At 38.1% G+C, this 17,529-nt stretch overlaps 1 protein-coding gene across 7 annotated transcripts in view; it reads right to left on the reverse strand.

Annotated features, from left to right (window-relative positions):
- The window catches only part of PRDM2 (PR/SET domain 2), a 126,650-nt gene that overhangs the window by 76,025 nt on the left and 33,096 nt on the right, over positions 1–17,529 (reverse strand). For 6 of the 7 annotated variants that reach the window (XM_055384981.2, XM_055384943.2, XM_063702686.1 and 3 more), the window contains 2 exons: positions 16,180–16,283; positions 6,882–7,034 (listed from right to left, as the gene is read on the reverse strand). In XM_055384981.2, coding sequence (XP_055240956.1) covers positions 6,882–7,034; positions 16,180–16,283 — 257 coding nt within the window. Of the gene's footprint in view, positions 1–6,881; positions 7,035–10,124; positions 10,142–16,179; positions 16,284–17,529 lie in introns of those variants that run through there. The other variant, XM_055384964.2, reaches the window with a different exon arrangement.

The following is a 17,529-nucleotide window of genomic DNA, read 5'->3' on the forward strand; positions in this document are numbered from 1 at the left end:
AAAAATAAAACATGGGACCATTTTGCTCACGAAATCTAAGTCGAGGAGAAATGTAAAGCATAACTGAAAAGCGTGCGGCGTGGAAAGCGGAGTGCTGAAAGACAACGACTAGCGCGCGTTCCAGACCAAGAGCAACTTCAACAGGACAACGAGGAGGAACCACGCGCAAGCACTTACAAATGCGCCGCGGTTTCTATCCCAGAGCCGCCAACGGGAGGCCGCCTGGGGCCACCAACCTGCTCTAGTCCAGGGGGGTCCGTGCCTCGCCCTTCGGACCGGACATCAAACTTCCACATTTTAACTTTTAAATACAGCAGGAAGTATCTCCCATGTATTATGCTCCTAAACCATCACATTCTTAAGCCACGTATGACTGGAAGTAGTGAGGGCCACCATCAAATTGATTCCACCCAGAACAAGATCCCGAAGAAAAGATCCACTGAGTGCAAAGTTCACACCCCTAGAATTTGGGGAAACAGCCTATTGGTTTCTCTCACAACGAATGATCTGTTAAAAAAGTTACAAGGGTATCAATACAAGTAAAATTCTATCTAAAACCAACTGAATAAAATGAGAATCCATGAGTCCAGCCTGATGTGAATGAATGAAGAAAGGAAGGAATGAACAAGTAAATAAAAAGGAAAGCTCTTCCTTAAAGGAGATCCCAACTAATCAGTAAAAAAGAAATGTTGGAATTAGAAAAGCGCCATTTGGCAATCATCACAGTAATGATTAATTCAGGCAAGAATCATAAATGGATGCTAAAAGTAGGTAAAAGTTTGAGGAGTAACAAAACACATAGCCTCAGAATATCTCCCCATATTTATTAATTACAAAAGAAAAAAACAACACTTTTGTAATAAGACATACCAACATCATATGTCTCCTGATACGATGCACAGAAAACAGAGCATCACTTCTGGTAGATTCCTGCCCAAAATGCATACGTCGAATCTAATGATGAAACCATAAGAGAAGCTCAAACTTTGGGACATTCTATAAAATAACCAGTTCTCAAAACTGAAAGGTTATAAAAGACAAAGACTAAGGTACCAGCCAAACACATGAGACATAACAACTGAATGTGGAAACGTTTTCTTTTCCTACAAAGATATGATTGGAACAACTGACAGAACCTGAGTAAGGTGTACATATTAGCTAATAAAATAATGTGTTGCTGTTAGCTTCCTGATTTGGATCATTGCACAATGGTTATCCAAGAGAGTGATCCTTTTTGTTTTTTGTTTCTTTTTTTTTTTTTTTTTTTTTTTTTTTTTTTTTTTTGCGGGGAGGGAGATTCCACCTACGGTTTAGAAACAAAATAGCTCCTCACTTCAACATACCTTCTAGTCTAGATAAAGCCCCTAAAAGTAAATATTACTTCATTTAATTCTCTGCAGAACTCTCACTGTCTACACAGTCCAAATTTAAAAATATTCTAAATTCTTTAAATTAAAACAAGGCAGCTGTTTCCTTGGCTCTCACCCAGCCCTAAGAAGGCTAAAATCTGCCTTTTTCTTATTTTTGAACCAATACATGATTTCCCTTCTTGAACCAGTTAAATCTAACCAAAAAACTTACTTTAATATATATTAATGAGTTAAAACAGCCATCAAGAACGCCTTTTGGCATTCTGATGAGCTAATCTGTTGAAAGAACAGGCTTATGTTAAAGTAAACTTTCTGGATTATGTAAATTCCAAACGTATAGTTTCTCTATTTTTTTGTTATAAGTCACATATTGAAGAAATGGTGTTATCAACTAATATTTGAAATGACTAGAGTTCTCAGAAATATGAAAAGTCTTCAAACCAATGCAAAAAAGAGCATGGGAAGGAGTGAAGACAAATGTATTCCCCATATATTCCCCCACTGAAATGGTATAACCAGAGAACTGGCTAGAAGATACCACCGGACATTTTCAAGATACCTCTAAGAATAAGAGCTTAAGTTTCCCTGTTCACTCCACTGCAGTTGTCAGTGAAGTGCTAACTGAACTAGCAACTTGGTGAAGTTAAATATTCACACAAACTCTACTTGGGAGGGCACTCATGTCCTAAGATGTTCTTGTTGCTGCAAAACACACAAAGTAAAAACACACCAGACTCTGTATCACAAATCAAATATAAAATTTCTAGCACTGGTGAAGTGTTAGATCAAGAGGAACACATTCGTTAGCTGCTAAACAGCCTTCAAAATTATTAGCGGGCATAGTGGCTCATGGCTGCAATCCCAGAACTTTGGGAGGCCAAGGCGGGAGAATTGCTTGAGCACAGGAGTTTGAGACCAGCCTGGGCAACATGGCGAAACTCTGTCTCTACTGAAAATACAAAAATTAGCAAGGCATGGTGGTGTGTGCCTGTAGTCACAGCTATTCAGGAGGCTCAAGTAGGAGAATCACTGGAGCTTGGGAGGTGGAGGCTGCAGTGAGCCAAGATTGTGTCACCGCACTCCAGCCCACAAGACAGAGTGAGACCCTATCTTAAAAAATAAATAAATAAAAATAGACTAGTAGAAAACAAAATAAAACAAAAATTATTAGCAACTTTAAATGGTTATATTACAGAGCGATATATGCTTCGCAACTTTATATTAAAACAGCTACACCAATAGACCCTATGAAGAGGAAAAATAATAGTATTTTTTTTAAACCAAGGCTTGTTTTCTTCCATATTATAATATATTGGTTTTTTTCTTCTGTACTGGTTAGCATTTTTAAGTTAAGTTCAGAAGAAAAGAAAAACTACTCCCTTCAACAAAGGAAATATAAATCCACATTAAAAAAATAAAGTCAAAAGACCAAACAACCTCTTTTTAAATATATTTTAATATTAAAAAAATTAACAACAACAAAGATTTTAAACTCTTCCCACTTTCTCTTTGGGTTCAAACAGGTATAAAACCAAGAATCTGCTCCATATTCTCTCCTTTAAACATCAGCATATATAAAATAAAACCTGAAATTTTACCAAACAAATCAGGAAGAAGCAAGAGTTCTAATATTCCTTATACTGGGTAAGGAATATTAGAAAAATGTGTCAGAAATATTAGAAAATTACAGAAGTATTCCAGAATCACTCAAACACACACAGTACATCCACTCATACCCACCTACGATCCAGTCCCCAGCACGGTCTTTTAAAAAATCATAGGTCAGATCTCGGCCTCAATTCTCCAGTGGGTGAACAGCACTTAAGCCTAAAACTCATCCATCCCTGCAAACCTCAACAGCCTCATCCAACAGCCTCATCTCCTAAGATTCCTCTCCTCCTCCCTCCAGCCACATGTGCTTTTGTTCTATTCCTTTAAAATAAAAAACAAACAAAAGGCTGGGCACGGTGGCTCACGCCTGTAAATCCCAGCACTTTGGGAGGCCGAGGTGGGCAGATCACGAGGTCAGGAGTTCAAGACCACCTGACCAATATGGTGAAACCCCGTCTCTACTAAAAATACAAAAATTAGCTGGGCATGGTGGCATGCGCCCATAGTCCCAGCTACTCAAGAGGCTGGGGCAGAAGAATCGCTTGAACCTGGGAGGCGGAGGTTGCAATGAGCCAAGATCACGCCATTGCACTCCAGCCTGGGCGACGGAGCACAACTCCGTCTCAAAAAAAAAAAAAAACAAACCATTAGCTTATTCCTACTCCAAGGTCTTTGCTCCTACCACTCCTCTTCCTGGACTGTTCTTCCAGCAGACCTTTTGCGTGGCCAGCTCCTTCCCATCCAAGGAGTGGGGTTCGAACGTCTGTCCTCAGGAAGGCCTTCCCTGACTCACTGGAGACAAAGCAGCCCTCTCCTACCTAGCTAGTCTCTATCACATTTCCCTGTCTTAACACACTGATCGCTACCAGAAATTACTTTCTTATTTACTTATTATCTGCCTCTTCCCCTATAACACGGAACATCCTCCAGACCAGAGACCTTGTCTGTCCTGTTCACTACTATAGGAGAGTACTTGGTACACAGTAGACTCTCAATAAATATTCACCAAACTAATGAACAGAGAAATGAATAGATAGCAGATTTAACAGCTAACTTTCAGGAATTTTAAATCATTTCTAATCATATTACAAACAAAACCAGTGTTGAGATTTCCCAATTATCTGGGTATAATAATAAGTTGAGAAGATACAGAGCCCACAGAGCAGCACGTGTAATTTCTTCACAAAACCTAACCCACGGAACACTTCATCTAGAAGAATAGAGTTAGATAATCACTAGTAAAAAATCTGAAAGGCTTTGTACATACTTGAGCAGATATCAAAGATAAAGACTGGGGGAGGTCTGGGAAAATCAGAACTATGTTATTTCGGACAAAGGTAAAAATAATAGTGCTAGTATAGCCAGTTAACACTCGAGGACTTACACTGAACTAAGAGCTGTTCACAGAACCTTATATATATATATTGGCTTGTTTAACCTTCACAACAAACTATGAAGCAGTTTTATTATTACCTCCATTTTATGGATGACAAAACTAAGACACAGAGAGATCCTTTGCGTGGTCACATATCTAGAAGCCAAAATTTGCTCACAAGACAGTCTGCTCCAGAGTCCCCACTCCTGACCATGACACCATACCACTTTGTGAAAAATAACAACAATCATTTATAAGCACTTACTAGGTGCTGGAGCTCTATCCGTATTCACCCATGCAATCATCGCAACAACCCTATGAGGTCAACACCATAAATACCTGTATCTTACAATGTGGGAATTGAGGCACACGGAGGGACTTAGCTAAGGTTACAAAGCTAATAAGGTCACACCTACTTGCCTTGGGTCACAGCAAGTCAAGATCTAACCCAGGCAGTCTGGCTTCAGAGTTCACTCTCCCAACCACTATTCTATTTTGATTCTCAGTGTTTCTGTGAATTTGCATCAGAGATGAACACACTTTAACTTGAAGTACAATGAAGGAATTGCAGTGTCCTAATATCTACATGAGCTTGCATGCCTTCAAAACTTCCTTCCTATTACCTTGATTGTCTCATATTCATCCCCTCGCTAGTATTTCATCTCCACCAGGATTCTACCTCACTGATTCAACCATATGTATTTCTCCTTTAAATACTTTTGAGAAACAATGCATTCTTGAATCCAACTTCACACGCCAATATAAGAAAATTGTAGAGTAATACCTACTAGAAAAGCATGCTACTATGATCCAGCAGAATAAAAATGGAAAACAAGGTTTTTAAAGTCCTAAATAAGAAAGTGTAACAAAAAATCTGCAGGGATTGGATACAAGGACCTGGGTATAAATGTGATAAAAGGCAGTCTAGTTGGCTAACAATGTCAGGAAAGATGCAGCAAAATGAAACAGCTACAGGTTAACTAAACTTCAGAAGGCCTACTGCCACTACACTAACAAAACACAGCACAGTGCAAAGCTGGCCACAGTTTGAAATGTGTGCTCATCAAAAGTGTTCAACTCCATGGAGATCATTTTTTCCATAGACTATTCTCCAACCTATGACATTTTTAATGGAAGTAAGTGAATAAAGAGAAATTTGCCTTATACCAATTTTGCTATCTATTGCAAAAAGCAACAACCATCCATCTTAACAGGCTGGAAATTCTGCCTTAGAATATCTCCATGTATAATGTGAGGATCTGTCTTTTTTTTTTTTTTTTTTTGAGACAGAGTCTTGCTCTGTCACCCAGGCTGGAGTGCAGTGGTGCAATCTTGGCTCACTGCAAACCCTCCCTCCCAGGTTCACGCCCTTCTCCTGCCTCAGCCTCCCGAGTAGCTGGGACTACAGGTGCCCGCCACCATGCCTGGCTTATTTTTTGAATTTTTTAGTAGAGACGGGGTTTCACCATGTTAGCCAGGATGGTCTCAATCTCCTGACCTCGTGATCCGCCCGCCTTGGCCTCCCAAAGTGCTGGGATTACAGGCGTGAGCCACTGCGCCCGTCTGGATCTGTCTTCTTAAAGAATGTGACCCATGAAAATGAGGGAGATATGGCCTTTGCCCAACGAAGAAATGCAGCAACACTCCACGCTTCCTCACACTCATGTCCCTGAATGTGCTCCATAACCTCATTACCAATCCTAAAACATGACTTTCTTCTTCTTTTCAACAATTAATATCTCCAAAGAAAAATTTGGCAGAAGGGAAGAAATATGTTCTGTTCAATTTGTATTCTGAGTAAAATTTAGGGAAAAGAAAAGCTAATCCAAGGCTGCATTAATATCAGAGACTAACAGTGTGTATTCAGTTAACACAGACCCACCATACCTACTGATAGTTTCTTACAGTAGGATAAATCTGCCAGACAGTTCCTAATGCCTCTGTGTCATAGGAGAAGGGAAGCAGCTGCCACATGCTTAACTCATCAGTATCTTTAAAGATGCAGTGTGTAATTACTTAACACGATCTTCATGCTTTAGCTCCATGACACACACAGGTAACCATATATTAAAACACAGAACCTTAAGAGTGTGGATAAAGCACTTCCCAATATAATCCCTCCCAGGTCTGCAAAGTCATTGTCAGTCACAACTAAGGACAGCATTAGAAAAATATAAGCAGGCCCAGGCATTGTGGCTTGTGCCGGTAATCCCAGCACTTTGGGAGGCTGAGGCAGGTAGATCGCTTGAGCCCAGCAGTTTGAGACCAGCCTGGGTAACATAGCAAAGCTCTGTCTCTACAAAAAATTCAAAACTCAGCCGGGTGTGGTGGCATGTGCCCATAGTCCCGGCTACTCGGGAGGCTGAGGTCCGAGGATCACCCAAGCCTGGGGAGGCTTAGGCTGCAGTGATCCGTGATGGAGCCCCTGCACTCCAGCCTGAGCGACAGAATGAGACCGTCTCAAAAAAAGAAAAAGGAAAACATAAGCAGCGTAACTAACAGTAAATTAATTCTAACACTGTTACCTTTAAAGTTTTATAGTAAATGGCTCTGTTGATTTCCAGTGGGAATAAATTTTGCTCTTCTCCTGAGCAAGCCCAATTCACATATCGCAGCCAGTTTCCCTTCTCTGGATCAGTGGCATCAATGCACATCCATCCCAAATTTGGGTAATACACCTTGAAAATGGAGAAAAGTAAAAAACTTTTGTTAAAATAGGAGTATCTTTAAAATGCCTCCATTTTTAACTTTTAAGGATAATTCTTTTTCATTATATGCAAGTACTCTATATAAAGCATTTCATAAAAACAAAACAAGCGACAGAGAAAAGAAAAATACAAGGTGAAAACTGAAATTCGAAACTGTAATTCTCATTATTTTTCTATTTAGGCTTGTTTGCCCCGCGCCCCCCCACCCCTACACACACACACACACACACACACACACACACAAACTTAAAGAGCTATAGCCAGCATGCTTGGGATCTCCAAATGCTTTACAAATATGTACACAGAGACAAATGACAACTATGCTCTGTAAAGTGTGACTTAGAAAGGAAAACAGCTTGCAGTGGTATTCAGCAGCACGCAAATCCCAAGCTTTCTGGGTTGCTCTGCTAATCAAGTATGGCACCTGGCCCTGCAGGGCTATACAATTCAGCAGGTCCCTTTCTGGCAGGGTTGGCAGGGACTTCAGGAGTGAACACGCATTGTGAACCAGGCACATGGGTGACAGGATATGATGCTTCTGCAAACTCAACTGACCCTTAAAACATACTCCATCCAGAGCATCTGCAAGGATGAAGGGGCGATGGAACAGACTCTGGGAAATATCAGTGGCCTTCAAAAAGAAAAGGACCAAAACCTCAACCCCTTCCAGAGTCAAATCAAATCTCCTCTTGCAAGAAGCCTTCCCTTCTCACCCACACCAGTTCCTCCCACAGATGCTTCCAGCACTTATTTATCATCCTTCATTTTAAAAGAACATCTATTTGGCAACTATTTTTAACTTTAATTTTGTATATACATGCATACATATACACATTTTCCCAAAACCAGTCTACAAAACACTCGAGTAGGCACTGAAACAGAACTGCAGAATCAACTGGCTGACAGACATGCTGGGCAAAAGAAATGAGTCTTTTACTTTATTTTTAGGAAGAAAGGATATAATCTAGATGTTTCCATTTCTTTCTCATTATTCCCACCACTCATGCCTTCTTCCCTCCCTTACCCACATTAATCACCTTTCTTTACTGCAACTTTCCTTCTGGAACAAAGCTCCCACTCCCCCCACTCATGGTGAGGATGCTGCTCTTCTGGGCACGCCTGGGTGTCTAGGCCTGTGATTGCCAAGGGGCAGCATCCACCTTACCGGGCCCTAACACTGCCTTCTTCCTCTTGAAAGTCAAACATCAGGCATAATGCTACATGCCTGACATATTATCTCATTTAACCCTATGTAACAGGCTTATTAGCTCTCCTTTCAACATGTGAAAATTGAGGCTCAAAAGTTAAACACTTTTCCCAAAGACACCTGTTTAATTGTCATAAAGAAGGGCTTCGACTCAGATCTCCTTGTCTTCTATGTATCACTGCCTTCCTTGACCATCCTAGTTAACTGAACTACCAACATCTAATGAGCACCTATTGCGTAATAGGTACCATGCTAGAAGGTGCACTGTAGTTACTTTAATCATCATAGGCACCAAGGAGAGTATCTGTACACAGTAACTTACATTATTACCCCATCTGCAACATAAACTGCCCCTGGGCTCAGGGATAATAAGTTTCATTTTAATTTACTGCAGTGATGGCTAAGTCCCACTCACTCCCCACCTAAATACTGGCACAGCTACCGAGACTGATGAGACTACGGAGACAAACACAGAGATAGCTGCCAAGAAAACCACACAGTTCACAAGGTAGCTGGAGTCTATCTACCTGCCTCAGGATAAAAATATAGGTTGTGCCACAACTTCTGGCTCTCAGGTCAATACAGCCATTTGCAAAAAGCAAAGTGTTACAGCTGAGTACAATTTTTATTCATACATAACTCATTTTGTTTCAAAGGAGACTAAGGCATCTTCTAAGTCATACTGACTGATGTACAACAAGAGAATACTTGCTTTTGTAGAAAAAGATGACACTTCAATTTTTAAAAATAGGCCAAGAAGTAATTCACAAATGAATACACGTAGCCAAAACCTCATAATACTAAACTTAGTTAATAAAAAATAACTTGAAAGCAAAACAATTTTAACCTTTTAAATGGGCACACAAAAAAAATTTCTTAAAGATAGGAAAGGGTGTGAAAAAACAGATATTCCCCCAAACACCTCTGAACAGAAAACAAACTGATTTTGTGAAGAATTTAGCAGTACCTGACCAAAAATATATATATATATATATATATATATATATATATATATATATATATTTAAAATATACACACACTAACCAGCACATACATTTGTAGGAATTCATTCTAATGAGATCATTGGACAATTGTACCCAGATGTATATACAAAAATGTTCACAGAAGTGTGGTTTACTGTAAATTGCTTCCAATTCATGGCTAAATGGAAAACAATATGGAATTAACTGAGTAAATTATGGTCCATCCCTATAGCTGAAACCTTAGACACTAAAAAGTACTGTGGTGCAAATGATTAATTAGATTATATGGCAAGATTTATTTCCTGTTAGATATACCTATATACTTGAAAATTTTTTCCAATAAACATGCATTATTTCTGTAATTAGAAGACAGCAAAGATAACCAGATGTTGTGGAAATACACTGATCAGCATAAAGGCATTCACAATACGTTGATGACTGAATAAAGCATTTATAGGCCAGGCACGGTGGTTCACGCCTGTAATCCCAGCACTCTGGGAGGCCAAGATGGGAGGATCACGAGGTCAGGAGATTGAGACCATCCTGGCTAACACGGTGAAACCCCATCTCTACTAAAAATACAAAAAAATTAGCGGGGCGTGGTGGCGGGCGCCAGAAGTCCCAGCTACTGGGGAGGCTGAGGCAGGAGAATGGCGTGAACACAGGAGGCAGAGCTTGCAGTGAGCCAAGATCGCGTCACTGCACTCCAGCCTGGGCGACAGAGCAAGACTCCGTCTCAGAAAAAAAAAAAAAAAAAAGGAATAAAGAAAAAAAAGATAATCTCACTTTGGTAAAAAAGTGTTTCAATGAAAGCCTTTTTTTTTAAAAATAAAGGATTTTATTGACATTGCTACCTAGAAAATACTATACCTTCTTGGTATGTTCAAATTCCAGTTGTGTTTCAGTTACAGAATTAGATACCTGAAGGGTTTGTTGAAGATTATAAAACTGACATCCTACAGAATTAAATTTCTGGTGACTACAGACAAAAATGGGTCTTCAGTATCAACTACTTCACTCCTCAGATTACTTTAGGAGATCAGAGACTTCTTTTAAGAACTATTCTAATACATCACTGTATTCTAAAATGTTCTGAAAATTCTAGAATAAGGAAATAAAAGAGAATCTAACAGGTGATAGCACATTTTATTTCAATAAGCCCACTTGTCAGAGGACATTTCCCAAAACACAGGTTACTTTTATAGAGATACTAAAATACAAGTTTAAAAAATAAATAGCTTGGCCTCTCGAGCCCTTGGAGCCGCACTAACAGACCCTCTCTTAAAATTAGACTGACTAGATTTTATACTACAACTACACAAATGTTTCTGGAAAATCTCCCAGCAACAAATGCACAACAAATGTTGACTGGTTCACAGTAGACCCCCAATGAACAGCCACTGGACAAATAATTTATTTTCACTCTTAAATCAGAAATTCTATCTACGAACCACAGATGTTTAAGAATCCCATATAACCGTATAAGTAACATGAAAAATTTTGTGCACATATGTGCATTTGTGTACTTTCGGGGGAGATTCTCAAAAGGGTCCACAACACAAAAAAAGTGTAAGAGTCTCTGGGCTTTGCTAACAGGAAGAAGACTGAATAAGCAACCAAGAAATGGGCTCCTGGCCTGATTCCAGGACTAATATTCTAACAATATTATTTTTAAAAAGGCCCTTATTTTAAAAAGGCTTTCACTGAAACACTTTTTTACCAAAGTGAGATCTTTTTTTTTTCTTTATTCCTACTTTTAAATGAGGGTAAGTTCCTAACAGATTTGTTAGGAACTTCATGAAGCCACATAGAACTCAGATTTCTTGCCTGTGGAAAGATCTAGGTCACTTCTAGTATATCTTTATTCCACAAATAAAAATTTCCATGAGGTATTACCAGTAGTTTATAACACCACAAACATTTTATGCCAAGCATGGTGTTCAAGAACTTAAGACAGTGCCTGGTACGTGCTAAAAGCTTAATAGGGGTTAAATGAATGAATAAATAAACTCCCAAAGAGAGTTTTTTTTTTTACACCAGACCAAGCTGCCAATCTGAGTACAAGTTAACCTGTTCAAAAAGATCACTTAATTCTCTGTACTTCAATGTCCTTGTCTGTCCTACAGTTCCTGAGAGAAGAGGAATGTAATTGGCTCATCTGTTTCTATGACAACCAATTCTACAGCCATCCCACACCTTTAATTACTTCATTCAAAACCTATGCACTGCTATTAACCACTCAGCTTCTCAGCAAACCTGAAACCAGACATCACCACATTCACTCCTACTGCTACTCTTCCCTACACATCAAGACCGGGGCTCAGCAAACTTTCTGTAAAGGGCCACACACAAATATTTGCAGTTTTGCAGGCCACATGGTCTCCATCACCACTGCTCAACTCTGTGATTATGGGGCAAAAGAAGCCATAGATAATATTTAAATGAATGACCAGAGCTGTGTTCCAGTAAAACTTTACTCATGAACTGAAATTTGAATTTCATATAATTTGCATATGTCACAAAACATTTTTATTTTTCCAACCCTTTAAAAATGTAAAAACCATTCTTAGCTCCAGCGCTGTAATAAACAGGTGGCAGGCTGGATTTCCCTGGTGATCTAAACCTTTCCCTACTGCTAGAAAGCAGCACTAAGAGCTGAAAAGTACTTTCTGAGAAAAGGTTCTGCAGAATCAGCTGGTTGACTTCTCTTCTTCTTGCCTGCAATTTTAACTTACAAATAATTTGAAATCAGAAGAACTGAGATAGCGAAGACTATAAAACTCACCTGTTAATATTTAATCATAGCAGCGCTGACTGATAAAAAAGTTTATATATCTTTTAAAAATTACATTAAAGTCTTCTCATTATACAGAGACAATTTCTCTATCAATTTTAACTGACATGCAATTCTACTTCTTCCCTCTATTCTCCTGACCTCGAAATTTGTTGCCTGAGTGAATAAAATGTAAATATTAATAGAAGCAGTGACCATTGGTTTTCCTCTACAAAAATAGATATTTTTAACAATTTAATATTAAAAAGATTAACTACTGGATTTTAAAAGGCTGGCAAGAAACATATACTCTTGCTGGTTGTATAAATAATTAACAGTACAGTCCTTCTGGAGAGAAAATGTTTGGCAAAATTTATAAAAAGTTAAAATGTAAATAACTTTTTGACAACATTTATACTTCTAGAAATTCATCTTAAGGAAATAATCAGACAAGTCAACACATATTTATATACAATGAGTTTTATACTTTGAAGAAGTATTTATAATCATAAAAACATTAAAACAATTTAAATGTCCAACATAAGGCTTAGTTAAATAAATCATGAATGGTATACAATGAAATTGTGGGTAGGCATAGGAATAAGGATGTAAATAAGCCAGGTGCAGTGGCTCGCACCTGTAACCCCAGCACTTTGGAAGGCTGAGACGGGCAGATCGCTTGAGCCCATGAGCCCCTGAGTTCAAGACCAGCCTGGGCAACATGGTGAAACCCATCTCTACCAAAAATACAAACATTAGCTGGACATAGTGGCATAGTGGCACAGGCCTGTCCCAGCTACTCGGGAGGCTGAGGCAGGAAGATCACTTGGGCCCAGGAGGCAGGGGATGAGCTGTGAACATGCCACTGCATTTCAGCCTGGGTGACAGAGCAAGACCTTGTCTCAAAAAAAAAAAAAAAAAAGAAAAGAAACAAACAATAACGTAAATAAGTAGTAGACATAGATATGTCCACAAGATACTGAAAGAAAAAAAAGCATTAAAAACTGCATGTGCTGTTTGATCTCAACTGAATCAATTTCTACATATAGGTTGTAAATATACCAGTGTATGTGTGAGGCTGAAAATAGAGAAGCAGCGAAGCAGGGAGTTAAAAGAATGTTCAGGAAGATGTTCACAGTGGTTGCGCCTGGATGGTAGGAGTTTCAATGATTTTTATGTTCTTGTATATATTTTTCTGTGTTGTTTCTATTATGTTGCAGTGAGCATGTATTAATTTTAAATTTTAAAAGATTTATTAGAACATATAACAGAAACAGTGACCGCTAATGTAAACTATGGACTTTGGGTAATAATGATATGTCAGTGCAGGTTCATGGGCTGACCAATGCCCCGCTCTGCTGTAGGATGTTGATAATGGGGAAGGCAGTGCATGTGTGGGGACAGCGAGTATTTGGGAACTATCTGTACTGTCTGCTCAATTTTGCCATGAACCTAAAACTGCTCCAAAAACAACTAAGTGTATTTGAAAAAAAAAGAAGAAAAGAAAAAAAAAGCTTACTAAAATAATTCTTACCCAAGCAATTCTAAAGTTCTGTTAATTAGAAGCAATTTGAATCCTATAAAAGTACATCTAAAAGGCTTTTATCAGAGGTGGTTTTAAAATATGGCAGATTACTCAGTGCGGATGGGGAGAGTCAAGAGAATGAAAACACCAAGTCCCGAGCGCCAGCTAGCTAGCAGCTCCCTGCCAGAAACTCATCGAAGAACGCTCTCTTCTTGTGAGAACCTATTTTGTGCATTCACCCTGAGGATACTCTGTTTCTCTCCTGTTATTTCTGATTTAACAGAATGTTTTCAGTGAAAGCTTAGAGGACTTAAGACTGGGTTAGATAATCAAGGGCTCAAGGAGAGCAATTTAACACTTTGTCTTAGATTAGCTTTAAAATGGAATTCTGGCTGGGGTCTAAGACCCTGCTGCTAAAAGATAAGCTGGTCTTAGGGGCTTTGATGGAAGAACAAATGCCAAGATGAGATTCTGATGATAAGCCATTTCTGTTACATTAATACAAGGCATTCTGATGCAGGTCTGAGGGTAAGAGCAGAGTTGGAATAAGTTAGTAGGAAACTACTAAGTCTTACCTCAATGTCATTTTCTTCTTTCTAAGAAATATTTACATTATAATTGATACTTCCTTTGCCATATACATACTTACACATGTATGTCATATCTATTCACTTTTATTGTAACAGAGCAAAAGGCTTACAGGTTTCTATATCAAATGTATATTTTGTAGTCAGAACTACTTGAATGAGATTTTAATTGCAGGAAGACAAAAGCCACCCTTGATAAGAACTAGGATTCTTATCAAGGATTTGCAAACTGTAGTAGTACAGTATATAAGAAGTATCTTACATTAACAATGGGATGTTAACAGGTTTATAGAAGAAATTCTAATAAGTCATGGTTCCAAATTTTCAACAACTATCAAGTCATATACTATGTATGAATCTCAATGCAAATGAAGCTTAATGTACAAAAAGCACTATTGATAAATTATACAATATGCCCAACAACATCAAGTTGTTACATGGGATAAAATAGGTACTAATAACTTAAGTTTAATATTGATGGCATTTGTTCAAGATTAGCGTTATAAACACAGCACTAGAGTAAGCAGTTTCTGGTTCCTTGACATTATTCTCACTAAACGTAGTGTTAAACCTGGTGAGCCAATTTGTTAGTTTCCCTTGGGAAACATCTAAAATTAAAAATGCAGTTTATTTGGGAGCATAATTTTGTGGTCAAGACATTTTTAATCATGCAGGCATTATCTTTAGTAATTCACATTTTTTGGCCGGGCAGTTTTTCTACAAATACAGAACTCTTACACCTCAAAAGTGGTGAAATAACAGAATGCAATGACTCTTGTGGTAAATCCTCATTTCCTAAGACACCCCCCTTTAATAGTCAGAAGATACATTATAACAAATTCATAAGAAACAAATAACTCAAAATTATTGGGAGAAACTGTCAGATTTTTCAAGTTGGGAAACAGCTTAGAGCATAAAGAAAAATAGCAGCATACCTCAACCATACAAATGCCACAGAACTTCTTGATGAAAAGTGTCCACACACTTCCTAGCCATACTTTATTTTTAGGCTTTTATATGTTAATGTGTGAAAAAACAGATGTGATTCAGTTTCAGACAATCTGACAGGAATGCTTTTTCTCATCATCCAAAAACTTAACTTGTTTTGAAAAGGAGTCACACCATGGAGCTCCTTTAAGAACTCAGGGGGGCTTCCAGGGGGCACTGACTTGAACTAAATTCATCACAAATGCTGAATTCCTACGCAATACCCCAGGGAACAACAAAAGCAACAACGACAAATTTTATCTTCACAACTATCCTAGGAGATATCTTCTATCTCTATTTTTTTAATTGAGGGTTTTCTAGCCCAGAGGTTATGTCCCCTGCTCCAAGTCACGAAGCTAGAGGTAGGATTTGAACTCACGCAATGCAATGAAAACCTTAACTGCCTCCCAGTGAGGCAGGAGAGATGCATTCTAGTTCTGCATCTACAGGCCTCCCGGGTGGAGCCCCCCAGGGAAGGAGAGCTCAGCTCTGTCTCCTGACTGCTTCTCCTCTCAAAGGAGTGTGCAGATGCCCTGCTGTCTTCCAGAATTGCTGGGAAAACATGAAATTAATAGATGAAAAACTCCTGAAAAATTACAAGCTCTATATATGTGCCATATGCTAAATATATCCAACTGAATATCCTAGCAACAAAGAAATTACTTTCTAAAATATACAGAAGAACCTAACAGTGCTTTCTTTGCAACCACCATAGAGTGTCTTTTATGGGGTTTATGTGGCGGCCTGTGAAGTGACAAACCATCAAACAGGAAGTCACGGTCTTAGTTGCAAAGCAAAACACCCTGGACACGGCAATGTAAAACATGGATTTGACATTTATTGTTGAGGACAGCCAAGCAGTTTCAAAATACAAAAGCATATATAAATAGCAGTCTGTATCCAGGGAAACACATTTTCTCTTTAATAAAAATATTCTTGACTTTAAAGAATACATTAAAATGATTGTTTTAAATTCAAAATGTCAAATTCTGAGAGAACAGAATAATTATTTCATAAAACTCTGAAAAACAAAGAATCAGAATTACTTCTTACCTCCCACATGTATACATTATTCTTAACCTGAGATCTTTTTTTCTTATCACCAACAAATGGCCCAAATTTTTTGCCTTTTAAAATTGGTTTAGTGGCCCAGACACCTAGAAAATAAAATCAGTATTTTTATAATGTATCATGGTTATTTTAAAGATTGAAACCATTAAAATCGATTAAGTTTCACAAAACAGTTAAAAGGCTAGACTGCCTAAATCAAGCTAATGTTAAATAGCCTGAGATCAAGTTAAATTAAGTCAAGTCCTCAATGGGGATTTTTATTTTTCTTCTTTATACTCTTCTGTTCTATAAAGAACCTATATTGTTTTACAATTAGAAAAAAATGTTTTATATACTTTTAAAATGTTTTACATGTAACACTACCCGTACAGTAGGATCACAAATACTTGAATAACACAGTCACAACAACTGAAGAGAAAAAATATTGGAATGGAGTGAAACTACAACTGATTTTTAAACTCCTCTGTCTGCTTGTTTATAAAGTTCAAATTGTCTCTAATGAACATGACTTGTTCTTATAAAGGGTTAGAAATATAGTTTTATGAATAAATATTTTTGAAGTTCATTTGCTTAAAGTAGAAAACCCTTTCCTGCCTAACTAAGCTTCCTGAAAACTTAGCTACTGGAACGGCTCACTTTTCAGAGTTTCTAACAGCCAAAATAGCTGTTCATCCACAGTATTCTTAGGGTTATTTCTATTTACTATGCACTGACCATAACGGAAAGTGATATAATGAGCAAGCAGACAGTAAAATGGCAGGAGTCTGGCCCAGCAGTCAAGGAACTGGCACACAGCATCACTTTAGATCGGTTCCCTCACCTTTTGGCTTCAGTTTCCTCATATACAGAATGGGGGGTAAAGGCTGGGCCAGTCCTATCCTGCTAGGATGTACAAATTCCACTTCTCTGTAAGTCCGCTATGTAAGTCAACAATCAGTTGAGCTATAAAATCAACCACTTTCATTTGAACAATATGTTCAAACTGCTCAATGAATAAGTTTCCAATGAGAATTTTTAAATGTATTAAAATTTTTTCATACATATGTACATATAAATTGGAATATCGGAAGTACATCTAAAAAAAAGAAACAGGGATATAAATATGATATATTCCAAGACTGCATTTTGACTAAAGTTTTACAAGTTACTTCCTTAGCTTCTGTCTAAAGATTAGGCCACATAAAGACCAAACACACACGCGCCTGGTTTGTATTCAAGGAGAAATCCCAGCCAGGAGAATTTAGATACACTCACAGCATGTCATTCATTCAAGTATCTACTGAGGGTCCACAAAGTATCTGGTACTGGAGGCACAAAGATACATAAGAAATA

Source organism: Gorilla gorilla, chromosome 1, assembly GCF_029281585.2.
Source record: "Gorilla gorilla gorilla isolate KB3781 chromosome 1, NHGRI_mGorGor1-v2.1_pri, whole genome shotgun sequence".
Classification (NCBI taxonomy): Eukaryota; Metazoa; Chordata; class Mammalia; order Primates; family Hominidae; genus Gorilla; species Gorilla gorilla.